This window comes from Camelina sativa, chromosome 17, assembly GCF_030686135.1.
Source record: "Camelina sativa cultivar CO46 ecotype springtype chromosome 17, ASM3068613v1".
NCBI lineage: Eukaryota > Viridiplantae > Streptophyta > Magnoliopsida > Brassicales > Brassicaceae > Camelina > Camelina sativa.
The window spans coordinates 18543845-18570983 of NC_141896.1; the positions used below are offsets into that span (position 1 = coordinate 18543845).

A 27139-nucleotide genomic window follows, 5' to 3' on the forward strand; every position below is an offset into this window, starting at 1 on the left:
TATAAAATACTCATGCATTGCAATATGTGTTTGTGGTGCAGGTAAAGGCAAAGTGTGATCGTGGAATCAAGGCAATGAAGAGGAGGATGTTCTAGGGACTCGGTTTTATGTTGTCTGGCTTTGCTAGGTTGCTAGAGTTGGGTCATTAGAACATTGCTAGGTTGATGGTTCTATGATTCCTGTTGTTTTGGATATTGATTATGTTGGAATATGGTTATATTTTATTATTGGATTATTATTGAATATTGGTTGGTTATTTCCGCTGTTGAATGTGTTTGTGGTTAGGTGGCTAGTGGGTATGGGACCACTAGTTGTAGTTTATTTTATTATATTATATTTATTATTTATTTATTAAAAAAAAAGGTTGGTCGTTTCAGATTTTAAAACACAACTGATTTTTATATTTTTAAAAATTATGTACATGAAATTTAATTTTTTACTTAATAGTAATTTAAAGTTTTGTGTAAAATAATATTTCATTACCGTCATCAATCATATATAATTTTTATTAAAATAAATCAAATAAACCCACACGTAGCGTGGGTTCAAAACCTAGTATAAATAATAATAAAAATTATAGTTATGGGTTTAAAATAAAAAAACGTAGCGTGGGTTTAAAATCTAGAAATAGGCATGTAGTTAATTAGATCCAAATTATAGTTAACTAGGTCCAAACAAAAAAATACAAGTGTCATAAAAATAGTAAGCAAGTGTCTATCTAGTTAGCAAAAATTGTGAAAAACCTTCTCATATTATATAAGATGCACAATATACCACTACGATATGCATTTACCATTGGACCTTCAAGGACCATGACTGCACCGCTTCTTGAAGGGTCTTCACAGCGCTTTCGTAAGTCACGAACCCCATAAACCAGAACTCGTGGTTGTCGATGGAAATCACTTGTATGTATTTCTCGGATGTGTTCACTCTGCTTGTTGATGGGTTCACTAATGCCTTCAGCTGGTTCAACGAAAGTATCACCTGATCATATGATACCATCAGTCACAGACTCTACAAAGAACGATGACATAAAATAGACTTTAAGGTTCTCAAGTAAAAACCCAAATGTCAAAATCTGTTTTGATTGATACAAATCAGCAATGCAGAGATCCTTTTGTCAACCCTTATACACTACATTTGAACCAGTCAAAACTCTCAAACCAACAACTATTCGATGGCTCTATTTTCCTCATGAAATAGCATGTCTTTTAGGCATACCAATAATGTCCTGTCCTACACGTTACCCGCATTATCAATAACTTCAACGCTTACAGCTCATCTGAATAAAATGACATGCTTAAATTATTTTATTTCGTATCCTGATTCACGTTATCCACGTTATAAGATCGTTATCGAGCAACACAACAAATGGTTATGTTTTGCCTTAAACTACAAAAAAGTCAATTCAAATCAACAAACAAAAAATGGATGAGAAAGAGATCCCAAAGAACCTGCAGAGAGAAGACGACGAAGAAACCATGAATCTTATCTCATCACTTCCCTCAGACGTAGATTTCGAGGGTACAAAGCTGTTCAAGTACCAAGGATGTTGGTACGACAGCAAAATTCTGCCAGGAATCCTCAACTTCCATAGAGGGTTCGAGCCACAAGACACTGACATAGTCATTGCTTCGTTTCCCAAATCTGGCACTACGTGGCTTAAAGCTCTCACAGTAGCTCTCTTGGAAAGATCCAAACACTCTTCTTCTGATGATCATCCTCTTCTACTTGATAATCCTCATGGGCTAGTACCATTCCTCGAGCTCATCTTCGAAACCTCAAAACCAGATATGAGCAATATCTCGTCATCCCCAAGGCTATTCTCGACTCACGTGGCATTCCAAACACTGCGAGAGGCTCTCAAGAACTCTCCATGTAAGATTGTGTACGTGTGGAGGAACGTGAAAGACGTGTTGGTGTCTTTTTGGTACTTCAAGTGCGCAATTCTAAGGATAGAAGAAGAGGGAAGCATGTTGGAGTCACTGTTTGAATCGTTTTGCGGAGGAGTCATCAATCACGGACCATTTTGGGAACATGTATTGAGCTATTGGAAAGGAAGTTTGGAAGATCCCAAGAACGTGCTTTTCTTGAAGTATGAGGAGTTGAAAACAGATCCTAACGTGCAGCTCAAGAAACTTGCCGAGTTCTTGGGTTGTCCTTTTACGGTGGAAGAAGAAGAGAGTGGATCTGTGGAAGAGATCTTAGACCTTTGCTCATTGCGTAACTTGAAGAACTTGGAGATCAACAAGACCGGAAAGACGGCTAGAGGGTCCGCTCACAAGACCTTTTCCGTAAAGGCGAAGTTGGTGACTCGAAGAATTATCTGACTCCTGAAATGGAGAAGAGAATTGACATGATCGTCGAGGAACATTTCCAAGGTTCTGATTTGAAATTCTAAGTTATGTGTGGTTTTATTTAACCAAAGTACGTACCTTTTGTTGCTATGTATTTTATGATGTCGAATTCGGTTTCTTTCTCGAACTGAGAACAATAATGTTGAAACCAACCAAAGTGCAAAAGCATATGCGAAGCATCAATTGCAATGTTCCCTAAGAGCAAACCCAATGCACATACTCTTGGGATGTCTCTGATTTTTTAAGTAATATAAACAAAAAAAAGAAAAGTTTTAATCGTTATTTTTGAGAGACACAGGTCTCTGCGGAGATCCGTTTAGATACACAGAGACCCGACACGTGTCCGACTTTTATTGGTTTAGTTTTGTTTTATTATTATTTTTTTTAATCTTTTCTTTGTTTTCTTCTCTCCCTCGACCAAATCGAAACGAGAGAAACACAAACGATACAATACATCTCGCCTCGTCGTCTTCTTCTTCCTGCGACTGTATTCATCGAGATCGGTTGATGAATACTGTGGAGAAAGAGATCAAAACCGATCTCGCCTCGTCGTCTAAATCGATTCGACGCAAGTCTTCGATTGGGTTTGTGTTTGGGTTTCTCGATCGGGTTGTATCTCTTTACTCATTTCTATTTACACTTCTTGTAGACCATTTTAATTGCTCAAATCCACTGTTTCATGTTTCATGTTTGTGTTGTTTGGTTCTGCTCTTGTCAGTGTTGTTTAGTTCTGCTCTTGTTTGTGTTGTTGGTTCTGCTCTTGTTTGTGTTCTTTGGTTCTGTTCTTATTAAGTGTTGTTTGGTTCTGCTCTTGTTTGTGTTGTTTGGTTCTGCTCTTGTTTGTGTTGTTTGGTTCTGTTCTTATTAAGTGTTCTTTGGTTCTGTTCTTGTTTTGTTTTTCTCATGTGTGTTGCTTCTTATTAAGTGTTGTTTGGTTCTGTTGGTTCTGTTCTTGTTTTGCTGTAACCAGCTTCCGTGAGTGAATCGAGAGTTGCTTTAACAGCGTCCAGCCCTTGCTTCTCTCGCAGGTATGATGCATTCTGAAGCCAACAAACCATCGTGAGTCCTGCTTCTTTGCCTCCAGCCGAAGCACCAAACCCAGTTCAATATTGCTGGTTCCAAGGGTACGGCTGTGATTATGTCTGTGGAGTACTTCTGCTGTGAGCGTCCTAATCCTATACTTCAGGTGAGAAATCTTTATTCGGTATTGTGATCAATTACAACAACCAAAGCTCTGCATCGTTCTTGTTCTTGGTTTTGGTTTCTAGAGTTAGTGATCGGACTAATTAGACATTAGGAGATTCAATTTAATGACTGATACTTCATGTTAAAAAGATCTTGAGTGGTTCTTTTTCATGAATTTGAGATATGGGAGGATACATTATTATCATTAGAGGTATCTAAGTGCTTACTTGTGAGATTAACACATGACTCTGAGAACTACTTTGTGTCTTTGTTTGGTGGTGAATATATTGAGTTTGATTTACGATGCATTGTTTTGTGGCTCAGTTGGATTCTAGTTAATTTAGTGGCTTTGGTTTTTGTATTTCAGATCGATGCATTGTGTAACATAGTACCGAGACAGGTGAAAGCTGAAAAGGCTGTAACTTTGATAAGGGAAACTGTTGAAGACCTTATTGCCAAGTGCAAAGAAATTGTTGAAAGAGAAGGGGAAAGAATCAATGATGAGGAGTATGTAAATGATGCTGACCCAAGTATCCTTCGTTTCTTGCTCGAAAGCAGAGAAGAGGTTTTAACTTTTTTTTCCTTTTAGTTCACGAGCAAACTTGGCCATTCATTATTGCAAATTGAAGCTGATGTTCAATTGTATGACATTATAAAATATACTTTAAACATTTTTTTAATAAAAAAAGTTAGACACCCAAGGATGACTAATGGGAGGACAAAAGTTAAAAGAAAGGATGTGAAGAAATTTGTATTATCTTTAGTATTATTAAAAGATATAGACACTCAAATGAGTATGTGCATTGGGTTTGCTCTAAAAATGAGAGACTTAGACTTGGAGGCTTCATAGGTGGCACCAAACTATTAGACTCAACAAGCTTCTGCCTCAGACCGTAAAACACATCTTTATCCTTAAGTTTGAAGAAACTTCAGAGAATTTCGAATTACATTGTATATCGTGCAAGAATTTCAGAAAATAATGTGATATATATCAAGGATAATGGTGGAACTAATATGGATCCAAATGGAACAATATAAGATTCCATGGGGTTGGTTTGTTTAATTAAAAAAGTAGTCATTCATATAAAAGCAAATGAACAAAAGTAACGACTATGTTATAAGCAAACGCCAAGAGGACAAAATCTACAACACATTGAGATAGTATCAAAAGACTTAAAACACACTGTTCCATATATTAATGCACAATACCACTACGATCTGCATTTACCATTGGACGGACCTTCAAGGGCCATGTGACTGCACCGCTTCTTGAAGGGTCTTCACAGCGCTTTCGTAAGTCACAAATCCCATAAACCAGAACTCGTGGTTGTCGATGGAAATCACTTGAATGTATTTCTCGGATGTGTTCACTCTGCTTGTTGATGGGTTCACTGCCTTCAGCTGGTTCACCGGAAGTACCACCTGATCATATGATATCATCAGTCACAAACTCTACAAAGAACGATGACATAAAATAGACTTTAAGGTTCTCAAGGAAAAAACCCAAATCTCAAAATCTGTTTTGCATAGCAGAGATCCTTTTGTCAAGAAGTTTTCTGCTTGGTTGGATTGGAATTCAGCTCATGTCTGGGATTTAACAATCCTTATACACACTACATTTGAACCAGTAAAAACTCTCAAACCAACAACTATTCGATGGCTACTCTATTTTTCTCAGGAATCCTTTAAGATTTAGCATGTCTCTTAGGCATACCAATAATGTCCTAGTTGGGATACTCAACAATATCCTTAGAAGCATCATGTACTGTCCATATAGTGTAGATAAGAAAATTCGCTACTGTCTATGTAGATGAAGTATTCTAGTACATCTATATGTATATATAGATTCATTGGAAATAACTAGAGTCACTAAACCCAATACTGTCTGTATATGATAACATGAAAGTAGTTACGCTATATGAATCTTTAGTCTCAAACTGTTCTCTTAGATGTAAAAAAGACATCAAAATAGAGAGCTCCAAAGAGAAAGGAACCATCACAGGACAGCCAAAATACCTTGTAATAGCTCCACTGAGTCTGCTCGCCCTCTTTGTAGGAGAGAGGATTGTCACTGCAGAAGGCAAGCTTGTGAGTCGAAAGATACATAACTCCCATGACAGGACCAGCAGATGTAGACAAGTAGCAAGCATAGGTCTTGCGAAGCTGCTCCTCAGGAAGGCAATCAAATGTTTGCTTGAAGACCTTTTCATATCCACCTTCTGCAAGTATCTTTGTCCCCTGAGCAATGCGCGAAACAGCAGCATCGGCTACACTTGGACCTGTTTTCACTGCAGAACAGGGAAATATATAAAAACGTTATATCTCTCAGTTCAACCATATGTAAATAAATACTAATTCCTCACAAAAGCAAGCAATAAAAAAACCAAAAGAGAGAGAGAACTTATGAATGATTTCATCATTTTCAGAGAGTCTTTTTCTAATTGCACTTGGCTTGAACTCTACAGGAAGAGCATATATATGACAAGTGATGGCTGGATTTGGTGTCGGTGGTTGAACGTGAAGTGAGATTGCGGAGTTTAAACGATGAAGAAGCATAGATTGATGAACACTAACTTAATTAGAAAACATAACCAATAGAACTAACTCTCCGAGAGACAGTAATCTCAGATTGATACGCAATTCATATGATCAAAGGGGCAGAAGAAGAAGGAAGACGCTTACAGTGTTGCCAAACGTTTCCGGCGAGATCCTCGGCCTTCTTGGTAGCTTCGGCAGCCATCTTCCCCCATTTACCTAGCGTATCCTTAACCGAATCCATCGTATCTGCCAACCAAACCAAGATCAATCAATATAAAACAAATCAAACGCAGAAATAGGATTAGGATGCGACGAATCGGATAGAGAGAAGAAGAAGAAGAAGAAGAAGAAGAAGAAGAAGAACTCACTCTTGGGAACAGGGGCAGGAGAAACGTAAGGATTGGACTCCGGAGGCATGGTGGTGGCTGCGGCGGGGATGGGCTGAGAAGGAGGAGGAGGAGCGACGTCGGTAGGGTCGAGCTTAGGGTAAGGAGCGTAGTCAGAGGAGTGCGAAGGTGGAGGCGGCGTGGCGGTGGCGGGAGTAGAAGAGATCCTGCTGGTATCATGATTCTCTTGCCCACTCATGATTTTGATTTTTCTTGGCGATTCGAGTCTCGCAGCGCAGGCAAACACAAAAATAAAGAAATTATTGAATTTTAAAGGATCCTTGGGAACTTATTAAACGGGTTGGCTCTGGGAACACCATTTCTATATGGTCTGATCCTTGGGTACCAGCTCAATTCCCGAGACCAGCTGTCAGTAAGGGTCCGTTAAAGGATCCTTCTCTTCAAATAAATCATTTAATTGATAGACAAACTAATACTTGGCGTATAGATATGCTCAATGAGCATTTTGATCCACTTGATGTTGCATTGATAAGGGCTATACCATTGGGTGGTAACCAAAAGGATGATCCTTTCGGTTGGCATTTCACAAAAACAGGAAAGTACACAGTCAAATCAGGCTATCACACTGCACGTCATGGTGTGGTTCGGACTTTTGCAGCCACTGGTTCAGGCCCGGACATTACCCCTCTACTCGCTAGTGTGTGGAGGGCCCGTTGCCCACCCAAGATTCAACATTTTATGTGGCAGGTTTTATCTGGTTGTATTTCGGTTTCGGCAAATTTGGGACGACGGGGTATTGCTTGTGATTTACGGTGTGTACGATGTGGTGCGGACATGGAGACTATTAATCATGCCATCTTTGTGTGTCCTCCGGCCCGCCAGGTTTGGGCCCTAGCACATGTACCGGTGGGACCAATTTCCTTCCCGACAGAATCTGTGTATGCGAATGTAGATCATTTTTTAGGGAAACAGAACCCTGGGGCTCATGTTGCGGCTTTCCCATGGCTTATGTGGTTTATTTGGAAAGCAAGGAATACACGTGTTTTTGACAATATTGTCGATCGGCCGGAGGATATTGTAAAGGTAGCAAAGGGAGAAGCTGCAGCGTGGCAGCAGGCTCAGGAAGAGGACGCTCCACTGCCAACTGTTCCAGTAGTTTCGGGGATACCAGTTAGGGTGGCTACTGCTTCACTCCCTTCGGTTTTTTCGGGATACCAATGCTTCACTGATGGATCTTGGAAAGCAGGGGATTTGTACGCAGGTGCTGGATGGTGTTGTACCTCGGCCCAGACAGCGTTGCCATTCTTGGGAGCAAAGAATTTCCGGCAGAGTCTATCTCCATTACATGCTGAAGTGGAAGCGTTCCTTTGGGCGATGCGCTGCATGATCGGCCATGACTTCAGAGACGTGGCTTTCTATACCGACTGCTCAGACTTGGTGAAGATGGTGTCCTCCTCTTCCGACTGGCCAGCGTTCTCGGTGTATCTTGACGACATCAAGACCGATAGGGAAGAATTTTCTTCTTTCTCTTTATCTTTAATATCTAGAAATGCTAATGTAAGGGCAGATTCTTTGGCACGCCAAGCGCGTACATCTCCGCACCAGGTTTTGTTTGTAAACGATTTTCCTACCAATTGGCTCGTTTGAGCTGATCTTTTGTTGACAAAAAAAAAAAAAAAAATTGAATTTTAAATTTGTCTGGCAGAGTTCTCCGCGTTTGTCATTTTGGCTCTGACTGGTAACATGGTTTTTTGAAGTTGAGTTGCAGAGAATATTATAATTCGATGTATCTTGCAGTAAAAATTATGTAGTAAAAATAGCAGTTTGATGTAATAAATTGCTGTAAGAATATGATTTATCAATCTTACCAAAATTAATGACTGGTGACACTTTTGTGGTAGATGTTGCAGTATGTATTATTTAATTAATTTTAATTGAAAATGATTAATAATTATAATTATTAAAAAGTATAAATTTAATAAAATAAAAGAAAATAAAATGTATTAGTAAAAAAATATTAATAAAATAAATTAAAATAATTTAATAATAAAATATATTAATAAAAATAACTACATGTATTTCATAATATTTACAATCTTATGATATTTAGATCTATGCCTAATTTGATTCAAATGATAAAAAAAAATTGGCAAAATATAAAAAATTCAAAATAACTAAATAAAGAAGTTATTAAATAAAATAAAAAGGTAAAATATATTTTTATTGATATATGAATTAAGCAAAAAACAATATTTTGTTTTATCTATATTATTAAAGCAGAAGTACTCTCTAGAGTAAAAATGGACAATGACTTGGTTTTGGTAGGTTTTTCATTAAAAATGATTAGAGAATCACAAAATTTAATCTAATTAACCTATAGTTTCGATTTCTTTAAATGACAAAAATACCCTCGGTGGATCACTTAAAAAATTGCCGGGTCGGGATGCGGATCCTAAAATATCCGACTACAGAAGGAAAAAAAACCCGCGGATCTGTTTGTATTCCAGAATAATATTTTTCGGATCCAGTATATTATTTCATTCAAGATTAGTTATTTAAGATTCCAAACAAACTCATTCGATATAGGCAAACACTCTGATTTCATTTTCTTTTAAGGTATTTAAATGAAAACCATAAATTTTAATCACCAAAAATTCGGATATTTCCTTAATTACCGAGATTGATCTTAACAGATAATCTTTTAAAAGGAATATTTAGTGATTCAGTTAAAATCTTTAAAAACGAATATTCAAGTTACCAAATCTGACTAAATTGCTTGATTTCCGATATTATAATATTTCCTTAACGAAATTATAGTAATTAATTGTGAGTAGTATAGATAGAAAGAATTAAAAACGCAGAAATTATATATATGTAAAGTTGTAAACTAATTTACAGAAAAGGTGTACTGTATATCCCACATCGACTAAATATTTTGGAATATGGTTCATAATCACTATATATATGTGACTAACAATGTTTTGAGTACAAATGAGCAGGAAACTTGGGGGGGGGGGGGTTATTGGTTTAGGATTTAGAAAGAATTTGAATGATTTTAAAAGTTATGTAAAATATGTTGTTATTCAATCAAGACTTTTTAAAATTCTTTAAAAATTTGGTGTTATTGGTTGTGGATTTGTAAAAAGTTATCTAAAATCTTGATAAATCTAGTGTTATTGGATTAAGAGTCTTATAAAGTCATTAAAAGTTTTATGTTATTCAATTAAAACAAAAGAATCATGGATTGTTAATGAATTCAAATTTTGTGTTATTGGTTTAGGATTTTATAACATTTCCTTCATAACAAAAGTCATGAAAACTCTTTCATCAAATAGAAAGATTTTGAAAGATTTTATGAAATATTTTACAAGATTAGGAAACACAAATCAGCAAGATTTAAAATAACTTCCTAAACAATCTCTTATAGAATCCTTCATTTTTACTTTCTAATTTTCTATGATTTTAAAAATCAGCAAGATTTTTAAAAACACAAAGTCATTAAAACTCTTTCTAAATCCTAAACCAATACCTCCCTCTTGATTTATCAGGTGTCCAAATTTAACAGTTTAATTTGGTTCTATTTGAGAATATTTAAATTTTTTAAAAGTAAACATATTATAATATATTTACATTTTTTAAAAAAGTTTAAGATATTATAAATATTTAAATTTTTATAGAATGGTTAAATTATTATAAATATTTGAACTCCGTCGAAAGTTTAAAATATTATAATAAATTTTAAGTCTATAAAATATTTAAGTAATATTAATATTTTAATTCTTAAAAATTTAAAATATAAAACTTTTTTGAGTTAAATCCGTTAAAACATGTATTTTTATCAAACTATAAATTAAGTCATGGAAGTAGGGTATGTCTATCCTCTTACGAAACTACTATCCGATATTGCGGAGTGTCTATTCTCTTACAAAACTACTATCTACTATTGTGATGTGTCTGTTTCTGTGAAAAACTATATTTTACAAACTACTTACTCTATTAGGATTTCCAATTTACTGTATAACCCCAAATATACAAATAAACACTATATAAACAAAGAAAATAAATCAAATAAAAAACTATATTACAAAAATACAAATTACAAAAAAATAATAACTAACAAAATATATAATCCCGTGCTGTAGCACGGGTATCACCTAGTATAACTGTATTTTCGTTTTATTTAATTAAAAAATTAGCTAACTCAACTTACCACATCCTAACTCATGAAAAATTCCATGATGTTGAATAATCTTTTGAGTTAACAATTTTACAAAGGATATACCTCAAATTTGTACATCAACCATAACACATGATTATTCAAACTCAATTTAAAAAAATTTAGTTTTATTCTTGATTGGTAACATTTTTGAATAAACTTTATTAATCGTTGATTTGTATAAATGTAATGTTTTTTTAGTCAAAGTCGGTTTAACATATATAGTGCATTTTTTATTCAATTGATTGAAACTTAATGCAATCAATCTGTCACTTTGTTATAGTCTACTCTAAGTTCTCTACTAGAGAGATTTCTCTCCATCGAAAAAAATAGTGATTAATTTTTCAACAGAACATCGATATGAATCTGAAAGCTACTAAAATTTAAACTAATTCATCATTGTTACAATGTAATTTTTTTGATTACTTAGTGAAATATTAATTACTACTATTTTTTTTCGATAGATATAGGTCGATGGTCTTTATATTCTTTTTCGTAATCCGGCTTCCGATAGTCATGTTATGCCGTGTTGAAAACATAGCGACCACACCCTACCTACACGATAGCTGCCATCGGACTCTTTGAAAGGTCTCATAAAACTGGAAGTAGAACATTGCAATCTTTAACAAAAGGAATACAATCTTAACTGATCCTGGGAACTTTAGCCATCCCATAGAGCTTGCTTTTCTTATGATCCAAGAGCACTCAGGTGCACAAAAAAACAAATCGTTCTCCAAGCTTTCTGACTCATTATTTTCTTTACCGCTACAAAATAATGACTGCGAGTTTTTATGTGGGTGTTTTTTTTTTTACCATTTCTTAAATTTACCAACCCATTTCGAATCTTCCGAATGAGGTAGAGAGACTGCAGACAAAATTGGGGGAAAAAAAGGCCAAAAGATTTAACGAACGTCTCTGGGGTCTTCTTCTCTGGAGTCTGGCATAACCGTAGGGTTTAACTCTCTCTCTCTCTCTCTCTCTCCGTATACACAAACCTCTGGGCTTCTCTGCTTTTTGAATCAATCCAATAGAGTCATGCGACGATTCAACTGGGTTTATTTCCTTCCTTCATACCCCTCTCTCTGGAGTTTTAGATTTTGATTTGATTCTCCGAGAAAGCTAAAAAAAATCGTCTGTTCATCCTTTCTTCGTAGGTTCTGCGGCATTTACAGGCACGACGAACATTTGATTCCTCGTTGGGATTTCGACTAGGTAATCAATCGATTATAAAACTGGGGATTATTGTTTTAGCCGGAGGAGATCATAATTTTTTTTTTTTTTTTTTTTTTTTTTAATTTGTTCTTGTTTCAAGAGAATCAAAAACAGACATCCATATATCATGTTCGAAGGTTTATGGCCTTATCCTGGCTGATTAAGGTGTTTATGTAACACTGCAACGGCAATGTCAGTTTATTTATGAATTAGATTTCCAATGTTGTGATGATAAGTTTAGCTGAAATGGGGGTTTTAGGGTTTGTCAGGCTCACAGGTTGATTTCAGAGAATTTATATGTTTTTTTCTGGAGGCATTCAGGATGCTGAGGATGTAGTTGTACTAGTTAGCATTAGGAAATTTCTAGTTGATGTTTGTGTTTTATCTATAGGAGGAATATACGCTTACTTTACTTGGAAGTCTTTAAATACACTTTGCAGGGTCTCAGAAGCCGTTGTTCGAGCGTTACATTCACGCTACAGGTCTTGCTTTTTTCGCCCTTTGCTTTCTCTTGATGGAGAAAGTGTGTTTTGTTATCATTTTCTTGTATTAAATGCTTCTTTTGGTTTTGGATAATGATTCTCAGGAATATCATGTGCCAGTGCTCGTAGTAATTACTATGATGTTCTCGGTGTTTCTCCAAAAGCTACCCGCGAGGAGATTAAAAAGTCATTCCATGAGGTGAGTCTATTGGTCCGTTGTTAGGAAACTGTCCTTCAACTTTACAAATTAATGAGTGAATGTACAAACTGTTGCAGCTTGCCAAAAAATTCCACCCTGATACAAATAGAAATAATCCTTCTGCAAAGAGAAAATTCCAAGAAATAAGAGAGGCATATGAGGTATTTATTTTCCCATCTCCCCAATCTGAAATTATCTGTGTAATTTGAATGTAACTTCTGATGTACTTTTGTGTTCGATTGACAAACTTAGACCCTGGGAAATTCAGAAAGAAGAGAAGAATATGATAAGGTAACCCTTTTCTTGTTGTTATTTATTCGGTGGTGATATAACTAAACAGATTTCTTTCTGTTATCACACTATACAGCTGCGCTATCGGAGTTCAGATCATGTAAATAGTGACGGTGGTGATGCAGAGAGGTTCAGACGTGCCTACCAATCCAATTTCTCGGACTCGTTCCACAAGATTTTTTCTGAGGTACAAATTTATTTCCAATTTGTCTCATCTGTTTATGTGACTACTGACTAGTCAAATCTCTAACATTAGTACACTTGATTCAGATATTTGAGAACGATCGGTTTCAACCTGATATTCGGGTCAGTTTCTCTGATTCTCGCTTTAATTTATACAATTGGAAGCAGGTTGACATATGCAAATCTCTCTTCAGTAATACACATGCTTATCTTGTTCTAAATTGAATTAGGTGGAACTATGGCTTTCTCTTTCCGAAGCTGCAAAAGGGTGCACAAAACATTTGTCCTTTGATGCATATGTCTTTTGTGATTCCTGTGGTGAGTAGCCCCAGCCCTAGAATATCAGATATCTTCTCTTTTGATTTACTAATATTGAAAAGCCAGTCATGGTGCGCAAGATTTCCTGTAAAGATGCTTGACAGTATATACACTTTAGCTCTTAACTCGTCATTGTAGACTATTGTTCAGTTCAGTTGCTCAAATAGTAAAATAAAGTCCTTCTTCGACCCCAAAAAAAAAGTTCTTAAAAAATAGAGTTTTCTCGAAATGGCTCTGTGATCAATCAATGCTAGTGTAAATGTAATGTACAGTTTTTGCCTCGCTTTTTTTCCTAATTTCTTGTAACATTTACAGCTTTTTTTCTTTGAATTTTTGCTGATTCTGTCAACTTAGAGAAGACGAATGAGTCACTTGGGTGACTGTAATATTGTTGCTAACCCATGACTCGCAATCTCTCATCATTTATCATTTTACAGATGGGCTTGGCCACCCTCGTGATGCTGCCATGGGAGTTTGTCCAACATGCAGGGGCGTTGGACGAGTAAGTGCCAACTACATATTATAATCTTTTTGTTTTCTTGGAGTTTGGAGGTTTAATAAATTATACAATTTCTATTTACAGTACTATGTCATCTGTCTGTCTCTTTAACAGGTAACTGTTCCTCCTTTTACAGCATCATGCCAGACGTGCAAGGGGGTGGGACACATTGTTAAGGTCTGAGAAATATGCTCTTTTATTGACGCTTCAGTAATTATCTCTCCGTCACTGGTTACAAGTATATCTATTGTCTATTCTACAGGAGTATTGCATGTCTTGTAGAGGATCCGGTGTTGTGGAAGCTACAAAGACAGTTAAACTTGTGATCCCTGGGGGTTGGTTTTAAATCTTCATGCTTTTTCTATCATTAACTTGGTTTTTGATTCTAAAACATATCAGTTCTGCTATGAAATGAGTTGCAAAATTTCATTCACACTGTTTACGTTCCTTTCTCTGAGGATTTGTGATTGAGATGATATTGGTCACACTTATTGTATGGCTGTATTGTCCTTTTATTATGGTTGGCAATGTGCATTTCCTGGTTAATTGTCTTTTGTCTGCACCTGGTATTTGCGGCAAATACCAAACAAAGAATTTAGAACTGTGATTTCCCGAGTATAATACATGACTTTGCTGGACTAGATAATGAGAATTTGGTTTTCGATGGCATAATTCTGTCAATCTCTAATTTGCTTTCTTGTCTCTAAACTTGACCATAGGGGTGGAGTCTGATGCTACGATCCCAATTCCAGGTGCCGGCCATGTAAGATCGAGAACAAGTCAACCTGGGAACTTGTATATCAAACTAAAGGTTTGTTAAAAACACCTTTATTTTTATCAAAGTTTGCTTGTATACATTTTCTGAGATGTGCTTAGAGAAGTTTGAATCGAACCCACCTTGACTTTGATCAATTAAGCCTAAGAGATAAGACAATCGATGCAAGCATCAAAGTCATATTATAAGTCATATATTGACTTTGAATGAATTCATTCCAAATATAATCTACACCGTTGTTCACAGATTTACACCGTTGTTGTCTCCAGTGGTCAACATATAATCAAGACTTATTTCATCTAGTAAATAGATTGTTTATGCTTCTTAAGCTTCATAGTAGTCTTATATGTTATCATCGCTCTTGCCCATGTACTACATGTAGCATTTTCCATTGATGACAAATACCTAATCTTCTTCTGTTCACAGGTTGCTGATGATTCAATTTTCACTAGGGATGGCTCAGATATTTATGTGGATGCTAACATTAGCTTTACACAAGTAAGCACACTGGTGACTCCTAATTTTGGGTTATAAGCAGAGCAGTACCTTCTATGTTTTCCCTGCATTGTGACACTTTGTGGTCAAAAGCCGTAAACCACTAGCTGATAAAGCTATGCAGTAACATAATTTAGATAAAAGTTATCTGCAGTCTAGCTGAAAATTAGTGAGTTTTGTTCTATTCAACTGGTTTATGTGCCAAAAGTTTAGAAGCATCTATATCATTATGTATAGGACGCTCTTGTCTTATAACTAGATAATGTGGCATATCGGTTCCAACTCAATTTGATGACAGCAGTGATAAATCTCAAGTGCATGCTGCTACAGTATTTTGTCACCAAGCCATAGTACCTCGGCTAGAGTATTTTTCTTATGTAGTGCATCCTTTCATGTCTTATGGTTTACGTTGTTTCTATTATTGTCTCCTTGAGCCATACTGGACATTTCTTAGAAAACTTACTTGACAGGCCATTTTGGGAGGCATAGTTGTGGTGCCAACGCTTTCAGGAAAGATGCAGCTAGACGTAAGATTCCAGTGATATTGATATAATATTTTGTTTGTTACAATTTGACATTTACGTTTGCAACCGAGTACAAGTTGCTTTTCATCCTCTTACCAAGAGGAAGGTTTAGATCTCAAGCCTTTGGAAATAATGAGGTGCCTTATTGTAAATATTGCAGATACCAGAGGGAACTCAGCCTGGTCAATTTCTTGTTTTAAGAGGCAAAGGTACATATATTTATCAGCCCGTATGGTCATTTTGTTTTGTATATATGCTTAGAACTCTTTTAAATAGGTTAGTTTGTGCAGGACTACCGAGACAAGGCTTTTTTGTAGATCATGGAGATCAGTATGTCCGTTTCCGTGTCAACATTCCTACGTAAGGTTTCTTCTATTTGGAGTTCAAGATATAATTTTGTTGGAGACACCCACATAATGCTATGCTAAAAACTCTACTGGTGTTTGGAACCAAAAAGCACTTTCTAGTTCTAAAAGTTGATGTTTTCGAATTAGTTTCCCTGCCTTCTCTTACTTTGCATCCGATTATAGAAATTCATGTTGAAATGATCAGCTACTTGATATTCTGGTGGCATGTGGGTTTGTTTGGGTTCTCTTCTTGTCATTTCCGTGAAGGAAGGACCGATACTACGTGCTTAATTTTTGAAATCATCATATAACAGGTTCGCTGAGCATATGTTGATAGATTTCTGGTATATGCTTATGCGGTGTACTTTTTTCCTTGTATTCTCTAGTGAAGTGAATGAACGTCAGCGTGCTATACTGGAAGAGTTTGCAAAGGAAGAAATCAACAATGAGTTGAGCGGTTCTGCTGAAGGAAGTTGGTAAGCAAATAAATTTTATTTTTACAATTGTATATGTGGCTAGACCTAAATGGATATATCTGGTATAATTCACCTCAGAGGAATGTAGTCGATTACAATAGAAGAATTAGTGATAAGTTGATGTTACTGGTGGATTTTTGCTAGGCCTAGATATTAGAGTTAAGAGAGCGGATATTTAGATAACAGACAGAGTTGAAAAAGGAGATAATAGGTTCTCTCTTGTAAGCATGTAGAATGATACTGTATCCGTTCTTGTATTTTTGATGCACTCATGTTTCAAATAGCTTGAAGCTCTAGGGGAAACAGTGTAAAGAACATGCTGTTAGAAAAAAGCTAAAAGATTTGTGGGGATTTTCCTTTTTACATTATTGATTCAACTGAATGTTATCTCCTCTCACTAGTGATTGTTCCTTATAGTAATGAAGAATCATGAAAATGAATCAAACAGGATTTACCAGAAGCTCTCTACTGGTTGAACTTACAGGTGGAATCAAACGGGTCCTCAGATCATACGCGATTTCTCGTTAGTCGTGCTGCTGGTGCTATTGTTCAACAAGTTAATGGGATGAAACCGCCACGAGAGATGAGAGATAAAATCATTCAGCAGAAGACAAAACAAGACTAATTTCATCTATTGCTGGGAAAAGGAAAAGTTCAACATCATAACAGAAAGGGCAAGGCTCATGATTTTGACTTAATATTCTATCACAAACTCATTTGATGTGAATAATAAGAGACATCCACAAGTACAGCTGATAAAAATAAGAAAAGACAAAAAAACTCCTTTATTTGTTGTGTTTTTTGCCGTAGTTCCACAAGTTCTCAGACATCCTCTAATCTAACTACTGGGCTGAAATGAGTGCTATGATGTCTTTTAAACAATCTATGATTCGTTTAGTTTTAACACTCACTTATGGTTCTTGATGACAAAGAACTCTCCTCCTGCTGAATTCTCTTTTTATCGTTGTCAGACTTTATCTCACCATAAAAGTAAGAGACAAAACCCCAAAGGGAGAGAGCAAGAGAGAGTCCCTTCTCTGCTTGAAACTTTTCATGGTAAAATATAACAGCTAAAACCTCCGTGATGGGCAAAAGGACTGATATCATGATACCCGAGACGAGAGAAGATGTGCAGAAGATTAATCCAATGGCTCCCAAGAAGAAGCCTTGCCATATTATAGCCGAAAACACAGCCACAACATAGAACAGTACCTCTCCAAGCTTGAACTCTTTTGCTTCTTTTGGTAGAGCCTGCAAAAGAAAAGAAAAATAAGGAGGGAAGGATTCAAGTAAAACCATCTCGTGTTGAAACTCTTTTGCAGGTTTAAGATTCAAAAGACTACTGACTAACCTTGAAATCACCAGCGATGGACATACCAATGAGGCTGACAATAGAAGCAAGGAAGCACAAAATCATCTGGAGAACGAGCGTATAGCTCAAGGGTTGCTTAGCTTTCTGGTAAGCAAGTTCCACTAATGGCAAGATAAAAGCATACACAACAGCTGCAGCCACGGTCACCAAGAACCCAGTAACGTATTGCTTGTGGGTCTCATGAACGGGCTTATCAGTTTCGGTATGCATTCCCAATACCGCAGCTCCAACAGTCAACAACACAACAGCATTAATGGTAAAAGGAGTAAACTTATGTTTAACCATGAAGAATGAGAAGATAGCTATAAAAGCTAACTGTGAAGCAATGATGAGAGCAGCCGTTGAAACTGGGAGATAAGCTATACCATATGCATACAAGTAATTATCAAAGCCAGAGAGAATGCCTATGAAAATAGCCGCGCCAAGAAGGCGCGGTTTGATAAGAAAGAAACTTGTTGCATTTTCGCCTCCATTGTTGTTTCTGCGCCGGTGAATGTAAGAGAAGAGCAAAGGGATGAAGATAACAGGAAAGCCAGCAGTTTCAAGAAATGTAGAGAACCAAATCCTTCTGCCACCATTGTTGAAGTAGAGACGCATAATCAGAGGACCTCCACAGTTTCCTATGGCTAGGATTATGCAGTTTATGATCACAAGAGCCTTCGCCATTTTTGTCTTAATTTTTTCTTCTAAAAAAATATTGTGGATGTTTTTGATTTCTTGTTGGGTGGTAATGAAACTTTTGGGGGTTGGTGGTGCTGGCAGGATTTAGTTATATGGTTGGTGTGGTTCTGTCTTTTCCATAGATCTTTGTGTTTCTTAACCCAAAAGATCCTCTCTAATGCCTAAAACATGAATTTTCCTAATTTATGCCCACGAATTTAGGTAACAGTTTTAATTTTGTATTCAAACGTAAACATGATCTCATAGACCGGATAATAATGATATCCATATTCATATCCATACAGTATTTAATTTTACGTTTTATCCAATTCTACAGTTTTTGACTATTGGATTTATTTCTTTTTCTAAATTTAGTGCAATGACGTTATGAATTATCAGTTCTATAATTGGAAGGTTTTAATGGTGAGTTTATTGGTTCTTTGACTCTCTTTATTACAGTATTATCTTTTTTTCTTCGTTGATTTAAATAATACTCCCTCTGTTTCACAAAGAGTGTCATTTTAGAGGGAAAATTTTTGTTACACAATGTGCTTTGATTAATTTTCAATGTGCTTTGTTAAACAGAGGGAATATAGTTTATTTCATACCAAAAATAAAGAACAAAAGGTTGAAAATTTTTGTTGAATAGAATTGATATGTACCATTTTATCAAAGATGCATGCATACTGTTTTCTCAATGTTTATCCAATTCTTTTAAGGAAATTATATCTTTCGTTTTTTGGTTTGTAGACTCATCACTTTAGCATTCTATCTTTACTACACGTGTACTAATTTGAGAAATACATTCATACATATACACTTAAATTATATAGACCATTTAGTTATACTCATAATCACACACATTCACACATGCTATTCAAAACAAAGACAAAACATAACAGTTATTATGTTATAGAAATGCGGAAAAAAACCTTTTAAGCAACAGAATCACTAACTGCAGGAAGAGTAGTAGGCAACTCTGTCTCCGTCTGCTGAGGTTTGTCGACAACTTTCTTGCCGGATTTAAACTCACCGTAGAAGTAAGAGACGAATCCCCACAGAGAGAGAAGGAGAGAGGCACATTTCTCAGCTTGAAACTTCTCCCGGAAACAAACGACGGCCAAAACCTCTGTCATCGGAAGCAGAACACTTATGAGAACACCTGAAGCTAGAGACGATGCACAGAACACAATCCCTATGGCTCCTAAGAAGAAACCTTGCCATATTATTCCTGTGATCACTATCAGTGCATAGTAAAACGCAGATCCTCCGATCTTGAACTCTCTTGCTTCTTTCGCTATCACCTGCAAAGAAACACACATATGATGATGATAGCCTTATTACTAAAATAAGACCATGAAAAAACTTTTTGTACCTTAAAATCTCCAACGATGAACATCCCAACAACGCAAAAGCAAGTAGCAGAAAGGCACATAACCATCTGAATCTCGAGCACAAGTGGGAAAGTGATTTCTTGTCGAGCTTTCTTGTAAGTGAGCTCAACGAGCGGCAATATGAAAGCATAGAGAACAGCTGCAATCACAGTCATCAAGAACCCAACAACATACTCTCTGTGGCTCTCGTTAGCCGGTTTGTCTCCGTCGCTGTGCAACGCAAGGATTCCAGTACCAACCGTCAACAAAACGACTGCGTTTATAGAGAAGGGAGTGAACTTTTGCTTGACCAGCAAGAAAGCGAAGAGAGCATTGAAAGCTAGTTGAGTTCCGATTATGAGGGATGAAGTGGAAACTGGCAGATACCGTAACCCGTAAGCGTATAAGTAGTTGTCAAGTCCTATGAGCAGCCCTATGACAGTAGAGGCGATGAACAGAGGAGTTTCCATTAAGAAAAGCTCTGTTTTCGCTACGTTTTCGGCCTTGTTGCGGTTGCGGCGGTTGAGAAAGGAGAACAAGAGAGGGATGAGGATGATTGGACAACCAGCGGTTGATAGGAAGCTCATGAACCAGATTCGTTTTCCACCATTGTTGTAGTAGAGACGAGTTAACAAAGGACCTCCACATGTTCCTATAGTGAGTATAATACAGTTTATGATCAACAGACCATACTTCATATTCTACTGCTTGCTGTTTGATGTGTTTGTTGTCCTTTGTATTGGAGTATTTTGGTGATATATATCTGATCATCAGAAGCTTAAGAGTGTCAACGAGCAATAATTATATGTGTTTTTCGTAGATTTTTTTGTTTTGTTTTGTTTGTTTGTGGTTTTGAATCGTGTGATAACATTATCACGTAGCGGTCGAGTTTGCGATTTCAAATGGCTGTAGTGTACTAGGATTTTAATTTTCAACTAAGGATGGTCCTTTCCTTTTTGTTCTATCGTGAAAAAAATAAAGAAAGAGAGAGAGACGTGTTAGTTTTTGCGCTACACACATTATGTATGACAAAACAAAGAGTTGAATTGTTCAAAATAGAAATCTTTTCTATTAAATTATGTGTTACATTAAAGAGAAATATCGTCTTATATACTTGGTTTTGACGACTTTTGATATTTTGTTATGAAAAAGTTAATCAATCAACCAGTTTACCATACTTGAATACATGGAATGCTATAGCTGACATAAGCTATTTTGTTTGTAGACTTGCTCTTGATTTTGATTTTTGGCCACTAGTGTAGTTGTTTCGTAGCTCTGATATTGTTCAACTCAGACTAGTCGTTTGGCTTGAACGAAGTGATTCAACTTGTGTGTTTCTACACCATTTTGTTTGATGTGTAAAAGTTCGACCATAATAAATAAACTTTGTAACATTTCCTCTTGTACATAAACCATATATTATAAAAGTTTCAGAAATATCGGTGTCTATTATTTGAGAAATAAATTTTACAATTTGATGGGAGTAGTTATAGTTACTTTTTCATGCATGATTGACGTATAATATAAGTTAAAATAACATTTTATAGCTTGGAGACCAATAGTCTAAGATAACATTAGGACTCAAAAATTGATGAAAACAACATGCTCTTTTTTTTTTTTTTTTTTTTTTGGCAAACAATGAAAACAACATGCTCTAGCTCACTTTATTCCACACTTAAGGCTATTGATTTTGACCCTCTTATGTAATGTGATGTGAGTCACATGTAATTCATGTATACATAAATAAAAAAAAGTAGAATTATATTCTTTATTAGAAAAGAACAACAATTGGTCATTCATTATTGAGCACCAACAAGTTGATTTCTATTTATGATAGAGCATGTAATCATGGCCTCAGAAAAGAAAGATTCCATTAATTCTAAGGAATTGACATGGTAGTAGAAACCAGAGAGACATATGCATAATGCATGCAAGCAAAGACCATAAATTCAAGATCGTTTAGTTGAACAGATAATGGAATTGGTGCAGCATACGCACATGACCAATCAATGTTGTATACTTTTTTCTTTTTAATTGAATATATAAATTGATTTTTCTTTTTTTTTCTTTTTAAGTTTTGCAAAAAAAGGCTGTCGCACAAGTATATCCAATTTTGACGTATACAGAATTATACAAATTTTTTTTTGCTCATTTTGATCATTAAACTGAAGGCTTAACGTTTGTGTCGGGTTTACTCCAAGACCATATACACCAACTTACAAAACCAAACTCGGGAAGTCTCTTAGGTAGGTCGATTTAACTTTCTTCAAAAATTCAAAACTATAATTTATTATCCAAGTACAAAATGTTCGTGTATATATATATACATAAAAAATTGATTTTGAATCCTTAAGAATCAAATAGAGAAACAAAAAATAAAATAAACATACTGTGTGGTAAAAATTTGCAACTTTGTGGGTTTGGTGATGAATGAAGAAGGAGAACCCCAACAACTCTTAAGCTGAATCTGGTAATCTTACAGGCAAATTAGCTTTCCTGTGACCCCTTTGAGACCTTCTGTCTCTTCCACGTCTTCTAGGTGGTGTTGTGCTAACCCTTCCACTTGACATTTTCCTAGGCAAATCGCTGATCATTAAAACCGGTGGGGGCGGTGAAGGCGGTGGAGGAGAAAAATTAGGCACCGGAGGTCGTTGCCTTGCAAATCTTTCTTGCTCTGCTCGGTGATATCTCTGCATTTGAGAGTCCGGGTAATGATAAAGTCAGGATCTTTTTTTTTACTACCTTTTCTTTAACACTAAAAGTGTCAGTCAGCATGAGAATGAGAAGAAGAATAATCACCTGAACTACAAAGTTGCGTCTTTCACAGTCAAGGAACATGCTTACTGTCCAGTTTGTTTTTGCTGCAATCTTATCTCTTACTGTTGAGAAACTGATTTGATCTCTAGAAGTGAATCGGTCAACTTCGTTAAACCAAAGGCAAGTAAAGAGGTTGCTGATGGGAACATGTTCTCTTAAAATGACACAGCCTTCTGGTACGTCTGCATAGCCCAACCATAGAGTTGTGTATATATAATAAGTGTTTGATCCCCAAAAAGGGAATTTTGGAAATAGTAAGCTAAAGAGACATACCGCTAGTGATTGGCAATTTTGCCACTGAATAAGGGGTTAACCCTTCATTCTTGTAGAAGTCCACCTGAAAGTCGATAGAAGCGTTATCATATTTACCAGCAGCTTTGTTTGCTTCGGCTTCCACTAAGACGTCAAATCGTTTGTAATGTCTAGAGATCGCAAAAGTAGCATTTTTCCTCCACAAGAACCTGATGAGAAGAAATGCAAGGTAAATAGCTGTAGTCCAAAAACATACTTACTAAGCCCTTTTACACTCAAACAGTGAAACTTATACAAAACGATTGGAATTTTTAACATTACTGGAATGTTAAGCACAAAACCGTGGCGGAATCTTTGTTATTTGGTAACTGCAGGAAGCTACATAGAAAACGACAATTAAAAGAAGGATCTACGATATGATAGGCCTCACCTTTCAAGAATTTGATATGGATCTACGACAAGCTCAAGCTTTCCGTCAATCCATAAAGAATAGCGAGCATTTGGAAACATCCTATGAACAAGAAGCTTAGGCACCTGCAAAGTACGAGGCATCAGCATAACAATGGCATTTATAATCTCTCTCTTTACTCTGTTCATTCAGCTATAAACCATGTAAAGTTAGTTGTAAACTCAAATCTGACTTTTTTTGGGTTTTTCTAAGAAGAACTATTTGCTCTCCGGTTAATAGTAAACAACTTCAAGCCTGGTCTAAATCAAAAGAATATAATTACAGAAATGTGGGTAATAACAAGGGGAATTATCTAGCAAGCCATTAAGTTAATGTTTCAGTTTGGAGTAACTTAATGGATTATTTCGTCCATAAACTTTCTTATTGAAAATATAAGAGAGGTGAATTTTACCTTTCCATTGCGTCTTCCATCTAAATAAGGGAGATTATGAACAACAACAACTCTCCATATCCCTACTTTCTTGTTTTCATCAAGGCCTCGTTCTTTCTTCAAAATTCTTTCCGTATCTTCATCGACAAACATGTAGAAGCAAACTGTTTCCTCTGAATATTTACTGATATTTTGTGGGGCTTTAACATCATCAAAAGCATCTACAAAAAAAAAAAAAAAAAAAAAAAAAAAAAAAAAAGAGACATTCTAACATTAGAAACATGCAAAAATTGGCACAAAAGCCTGGAATTTTTGTTGACAAAATAGAAAAGGATCATGCAAAGCTTTACCAAATACTGCTGAAGCAACAACTATCCCACGACATTGCTTCATTTCAAGAAGATCTGCCTCATCAATGTCAAATCCTGTATTCCGTCCAGGTTGAGGTCCTTTGACAAACCTGATTAGAAAACCATGGATAAGAAGTTAAGAACAGAAATATACTAAGATGAGACAGAGAAGGACCAGGGAATTACGAAAAGTACTACAAAGATACTTACCCACAGTGTACGCTCATTGTTTCTTTAATGTCAAAAGAATCATTCCTATGTCTCAAAGTAGGATAACCACCAAAATCTGACCCTCCAAACTCTGTATCTCTGTTTAGTGGTTCTTCGTATATATACGTTAAGTTTTTAAGAACAGGGGAAAATGACGGTGCACTTGGCATAAAGGAAACAGCGTCTTCTACTGGAAGGTAACATACAGGGCATGCTGAAACCAAAACCAGGCAGAACAAACCAATACTGATCATCACAACAACGATATTGTAGTGATCTCAGAAAAGAAAACGTAAATTGCAAAGAGACCAAAAAATCAAAGAGTAAGTATCTTACGGCGTGGTCCTGTTCTTTTTCTGTCTGCTGGTGGGGGAGGTAAGCTGAAACTATTACAAGGATGTCCTTGAGGAAGCGTATATCCAAGAAAATGCATAGGAGGAGAAGGAGGAGGGAACACTACAACATCTTTTGCCTTGAGCGAAATATTTCCAATATTCATGTTCTGATCTTCATTTATCTCTAACATGTTTGAAAAATGTACACCTGAACTGCCATTGAAATGAAGACTCGGTGGACCTTGAACTTCCTGACCATCTTCACCTAATTACAAAAAGAGCAGCAAAAGAACAGTCACAAGTCAGTTTCTAGTTCATCTTAACCATTGTATTACATTACAACATCTTAAAGCCTTACTCGATCACCAACTCTACACAAACTTTAACTCCACAATTCTAAACCCAAAACAAAACACATTGTTCCAAAATCAGAACTAAAGACTATTCCAGCCGAACCTAATACACGAACTCAAAGCTAATCCAAGTTCAAGAAGCTAAAAAAAAAAACAGAACATAAACAACCCCAACTTGTCTGAAAAAACAAAAAAAAAGTGAGAACCTTTGCCGACGTAAAGGACACGGAGGAAGACGACGGCGGAGATTAAGAAGAGAAGCAACATGCCGATCTTCTTACGACCAACGAATTTACAGATCCAATGTACAATACCTTCCCTCTCTTTCTGCATCTTAGATGGTTTTGTACGCGTGGTCGTAACAGTGGTCTGGATAGGGAAAACGACGCCGTTAAGTCCCGTCTTCTCCAAGGAACCATAGCTACTGGATCGAACGCCCAATCCAGTCATCGTCTTTTAAAAATCCCCACCGCCCACCCCCCCACCTCAAATCATCATCAAAAACTCGAATTCGATTGTTTCCCACTCAAATTCAGATCAACAAAGTTTAAAGCTTTACGATTTCGATTTATGCTGAACCCAAAAAAAAAACTCGATTCTTCTGGGTTCTCTCTCTGATCTACAAAAATTGAGCTCGAATCACAAAAAAGAATTGAAATTGGAAAATTCACACAGATCAAGAGGAAATTAAAAAGGTAAAATCTTTGGAGAAACAAAATCTAGGGTTTGTGAATGGGGAAGATAAGGGTTTTGATTCCTCTGAATCAAGGAATCGCTCTCACGAAGAAGACATTAACCAAAAATAAAGTCACTCTCTTCTTCGTCTCCTTCTCAAACATAAACATAAACAAAAATTAAATACCACTGTCAAAACAATTACATAATTCCGCGTTTAAACAAAAATGCATTTTTGATAAATCTTTTATCCAATTTTGTTGTCTATTTATTTTTCTTTTGTCTTTGTCTTTTTTTTTTTTTATATATTTTCATTTTAATGTGAGAAATATTTATGTGTATACAAATTTGGATTTCGGTCAAAACTTTGATATGATTAATGTTTTACAACTTTACGAAAAATTAAGCACGTTGTATTAATTTTTCTTTTTATAAATGTTACTACTAGTTAATAACCTCTGTGTGTTTCTACGAAATTAAATAAATAAGTTATCTTGTGAGTCGTAAATGGGACAGATGGCGATATGTAATTGATGGGATGGGGAAAACTTTAAACATCATTATAATAAAATTAAGAGGGCTATTATTATTGTTCCAAACACTCATGTAAGCATATCATTATAGAGTTTGTGAATTGTGACAACTAAGATTTTTTTTTTTTAAACAAAATTTAATGAAACGAAAACATTAGTTTAATCACTAACCTAGCAGCCACTCTTGAATCCTGTCATTATTATTCGTATCTGTCGCTCTTATGATTGTTTAGTTTTTTTTGGTTTTAATACATTCTGTTTCATAATAAATTTAGTTTTAAGTTAATTTTTAATGTGCTCTTTGATTTTTTTTTTGGTACATGAAATATTTACATAACAGTGTGTAATTCCTTAATAAAATTGATGTTATTTTTCCCCCAAATACTACTCTGTCATTAATATATTGAGTAGGATACAAAAAAAAATTGTTTAAATATAAAATTATTTTCATTAGTAGAAACATTTATATGAATGGATTTGCAGATGTTCGGTAAAAAAAGGTAAACATGCTCTTTTAAAAAATGAGAATTTAAATAATACTCCCAATTGCGACAATAAAGACATTGCATTTTTTTTTTTTTTTGTCAACACATTATACCATTCTGGAACTCTCTTTTTCTTCTTACAATTATTTTGTTGTTGTCAGAACTCCTTTTTTTTTTCTTGCTTATTACTGTATTACTCGTGTTTTATTATTACATATATACGACATATGTTAACTTAATTTAAGTGGGGATTATTGTTTTGATATGTGAATAGAGTTTTAAAGACTTTCAATGTTATGTAGATTTTGTTGTTATTAGGTTAAGATTTTGTTTAAGTTTAGTGTTACTAGTTTCTGATTTGTAAAAAATCATTTAAAATTTTAACAAATTTGTGTTATTGGATGACTTTTATAAAATCAATTAAAGTTTTGTGTTATTCAA

At 35.6% G+C, this 27139-nt stretch overlaps 6 protein-coding genes and 1 pseudogene across 10 annotated transcripts; 3 read left to right on the top strand and 4 right to left on the bottom strand.

Annotated features, from left to right (window-relative positions):
- Positions 1–1363: 1363 nt before the first annotated feature.
- On the top strand, positions 1364–4243 carry LOC104757157 (cytosolic sulfotransferase 7 pseudogene; annotated as a pseudogene). The gene is made up of 2 exons (XR_015587209.1): positions 1364–3543; positions 3910–4243. The product of XR_015587209.1 is annotated as a cytosolic sulfotransferase 7 pseudogene (transcript).
- Positions 4244–4596: 353 nt separating this feature from the next.
- LOC104757158 (GEM-like protein 1) lies at positions 4597–8210 on the bottom strand. The gene is made up of 4 exons (XM_010479883.2): positions 6449–8210; positions 6225–6326; positions 5559–5830; positions 4597–4964 (listed from the first exon to the last, which is right to left on the bottom strand). Exons 1-4 carry the CDS (start codon positions 6663–6665, stop codon positions 4785–4787), a joined length of 771 nt encoding a protein of 256 aa, XP_010478185.1. The 5' UTR covers positions 6666–8210; the 3' UTR covers positions 4597–4784.
- LOC147923992 (uncharacterized) lies at positions 6917–8188 on the top strand. The gene is made up of 2 exons (XM_087496584.1): positions 6917–7908; positions 8185–8188. The coding sequence occupies exons 1-2, from the start codon at positions 6917–6919 to the stop codon at positions 8186–8188; spliced, it is 996 nt and encodes a 331-aa protein (XP_087352710.1).
- A 3087-nt stretch (positions 8211–11297) lies between the features above and the next one.
- Positions 11298–17232, top strand: LOC104757160 (chaperone protein dnaJ 1, mitochondrial). Of its 4 annotated transcripts, none has more exons than XM_010479885.3 (19): positions 11298–11696; positions 11798–11855; positions 12296–12337; positions 12442–12536; positions 12614–12697; positions 12789–12827; positions 12904–13014; positions 13098–13133; positions 13241–13328; positions 13766–13830; positions 13942–14004; positions 14090–14162; positions 14547–14638; positions 15029–15100; positions 15568–15624; positions 15782–15830; positions 15912–15981; positions 16355–16444; positions 16893–17232. In XM_010479885.3, exons 1-19 carry the CDS (start codon positions 11679–11681, stop codon positions 16918–16920), a joined length of 1230 nt encoding a protein of 409 aa, XP_010478187.1. In that variant the 5' UTR covers positions 11298–11678; the 3' UTR covers positions 16921–17232. The 4 variants fall into 4 exon arrangements, 2 of the variants coding, with proteins under 2 accessions (XP_010478187.1, XP_010478186.1); XR_015587211.1 differs by having other exon boundaries at positions 11438–11696; positions 13964–14004; XR_015587210.1 differs by having other exon boundaries at positions 11438–11696; positions 13964–14004; positions 16929–17232.
- Positions 17054–18653, bottom strand: LOC104757161 (purine permease 3-like). Its single transcript, XM_010479887.3, has 2 exons — positions 17796–18653; positions 17054–17695 (listed from the first exon to the last, which is right to left on the bottom strand). Exons 1-2 carry the CDS (start codon positions 18480–18482, stop codon positions 17345–17347), a joined length of 1038 nt encoding a protein of 345 aa, XP_010478189.2. The 5' UTR covers positions 18483–18653; the 3' UTR covers positions 17054–17344.
- Positions 18654–19235: 582 nt separating this feature from the next.
- Positions 19236–20767, bottom strand: LOC104757162 (purine permease 1). The gene is made up of 2 exons (XM_010479889.3): positions 19852–20767; positions 19236–19780 (listed from the first exon to the last, which is right to left on the bottom strand). The coding sequence occupies exons 1-2, from the start codon at positions 20545–20547 to the stop codon at positions 19412–19414; spliced, it is 1065 nt and encodes a 354-aa protein (XP_010478191.1). The 5' UTR covers positions 20548–20767; the 3' UTR covers positions 19236–19411.
- A 1343-nt stretch (positions 20768–22110) lies between these two features.
- Positions 22111–26126, bottom strand: LOC104757163 (putative hexosyltransferase MUCI70). The gene is made up of 9 exons (XM_010479890.3): positions 25212–26126; positions 24654–24917; positions 24318–24531; positions 24108–24217; positions 23779–23978; positions 23349–23452; positions 22940–23127; positions 22649–22848; positions 22111–22539 (listed from the first exon to the last, which is right to left on the bottom strand). The coding sequence occupies exons 1-9, from the start codon at positions 25453–25455 to the stop codon at positions 22306–22308; spliced, it is 1758 nt and encodes a 585-aa protein (XP_010478192.1). The 5' UTR covers positions 25456–26126; the 3' UTR covers positions 22111–22305.
- Positions 26127–27139: the final 1013 nt, after the last annotated feature.

What these genes read in the sequence shown, in the direction of transcription:
- LOC104757161 (XM_010479887.3), bottom strand. Translation starts at nt 18,482, where the DNA reads ATGGCGAAGGCTCTTGTGATCATAAACTGCATAATCCTAGCCATAGGA. An exon ending in CCATCGCTGGTGATTTCAAG is followed by an intron (nt 17,696 to 17,795) that starts GTTAGTCAGTAG and finishes TTTCTTTTGCAG; the next exon opens with GCTCTACCAAAAGAAGCAAA.
- LOC104757158 (XM_010479883.2), bottom strand. Translation starts at nt 6,665, where the DNA reads ATGAGTGGGCAAGAGAATCATGATACCAGCAGGATCTCTTCTACTCCC. An exon ending in TCCTGCCCCTGTTCCCAAGA is followed by an intron (nt 6,327 to 6,448) that starts GTGAGTTCTTCT and finishes TTTGGTTGGCAG; the next exon opens with ATACGATGGATTCGGTTAAG. An exon ending in CGGAAACGTTTGGCAACACT is followed by an intron (nt 5,831 to 6,224) that starts GTAAGCGTCTTC and finishes CCTGTTCTGCAG; the next exon opens with TGAAAACAGGTCCAAGTGTA.
- LOC104757162 (XM_010479889.3), bottom strand. Translation starts at nt 20,547, where the DNA reads ATGAAGTATGGTCTGTTGATCATAAACTGTATTATACTCACTATAGGA. An exon ending in TCATCGTTGGAGATTTTAAG is followed by an intron (nt 19,781 to 19,851) that starts GTACAAAAAGTT and finishes GTTTCTTTGCAG; the next exon opens with GTGATAGCGAAAGAAGCAAG.
- LOC104757160 (XM_010479884.3), top strand. An exon ending in TCCACAAGATTTTTTCTGAG is followed by an intron (nt 13,015 to 13,097) that starts GTACAAATTTAT and finishes CACTTGATTCAG; the next exon opens with ATATTTGAGAACGATCGGTT. An exon ending in TGTCTTTTGTGATTCCTGTG is followed by an intron (nt 13,329 to 13,765) that starts GTGAGTAGCCCC and finishes ATCATTTTACAG; the next exon opens with ATGGGCTTGGCCACCCTCGT.
- LOC104757163 (XM_010479890.3), bottom strand. Translation starts at nt 25,455, where the DNA reads ATGACTGGATTGGGCGTTCGATCCAGTAGCTATGGTTCCTTGGAGAAG. An exon ending in CCATATCAAATTCTTGAAAG is followed by an intron (nt 23,128 to 23,348) that starts GTGAGGCCTATC and finishes TCTTCTCATCAG; the next exon opens with GTTCTTGTGGAGGAAAAATG. An exon ending in GACGCAACTTTGTAGTTCAG is followed by an intron (nt 22,540 to 22,648) that starts GTGATTATTCTT and finishes TCTCAAATGCAG; the next exon opens with AGATATCACCGAGCAGAGCA.
- LOC147923992 (XM_087496584.1), top strand. Translation starts at nt 6,917, where the DNA reads ATGCTCAATGAGCATTTTGATCCACTTGATGTTGCATTGATAAGGGCT.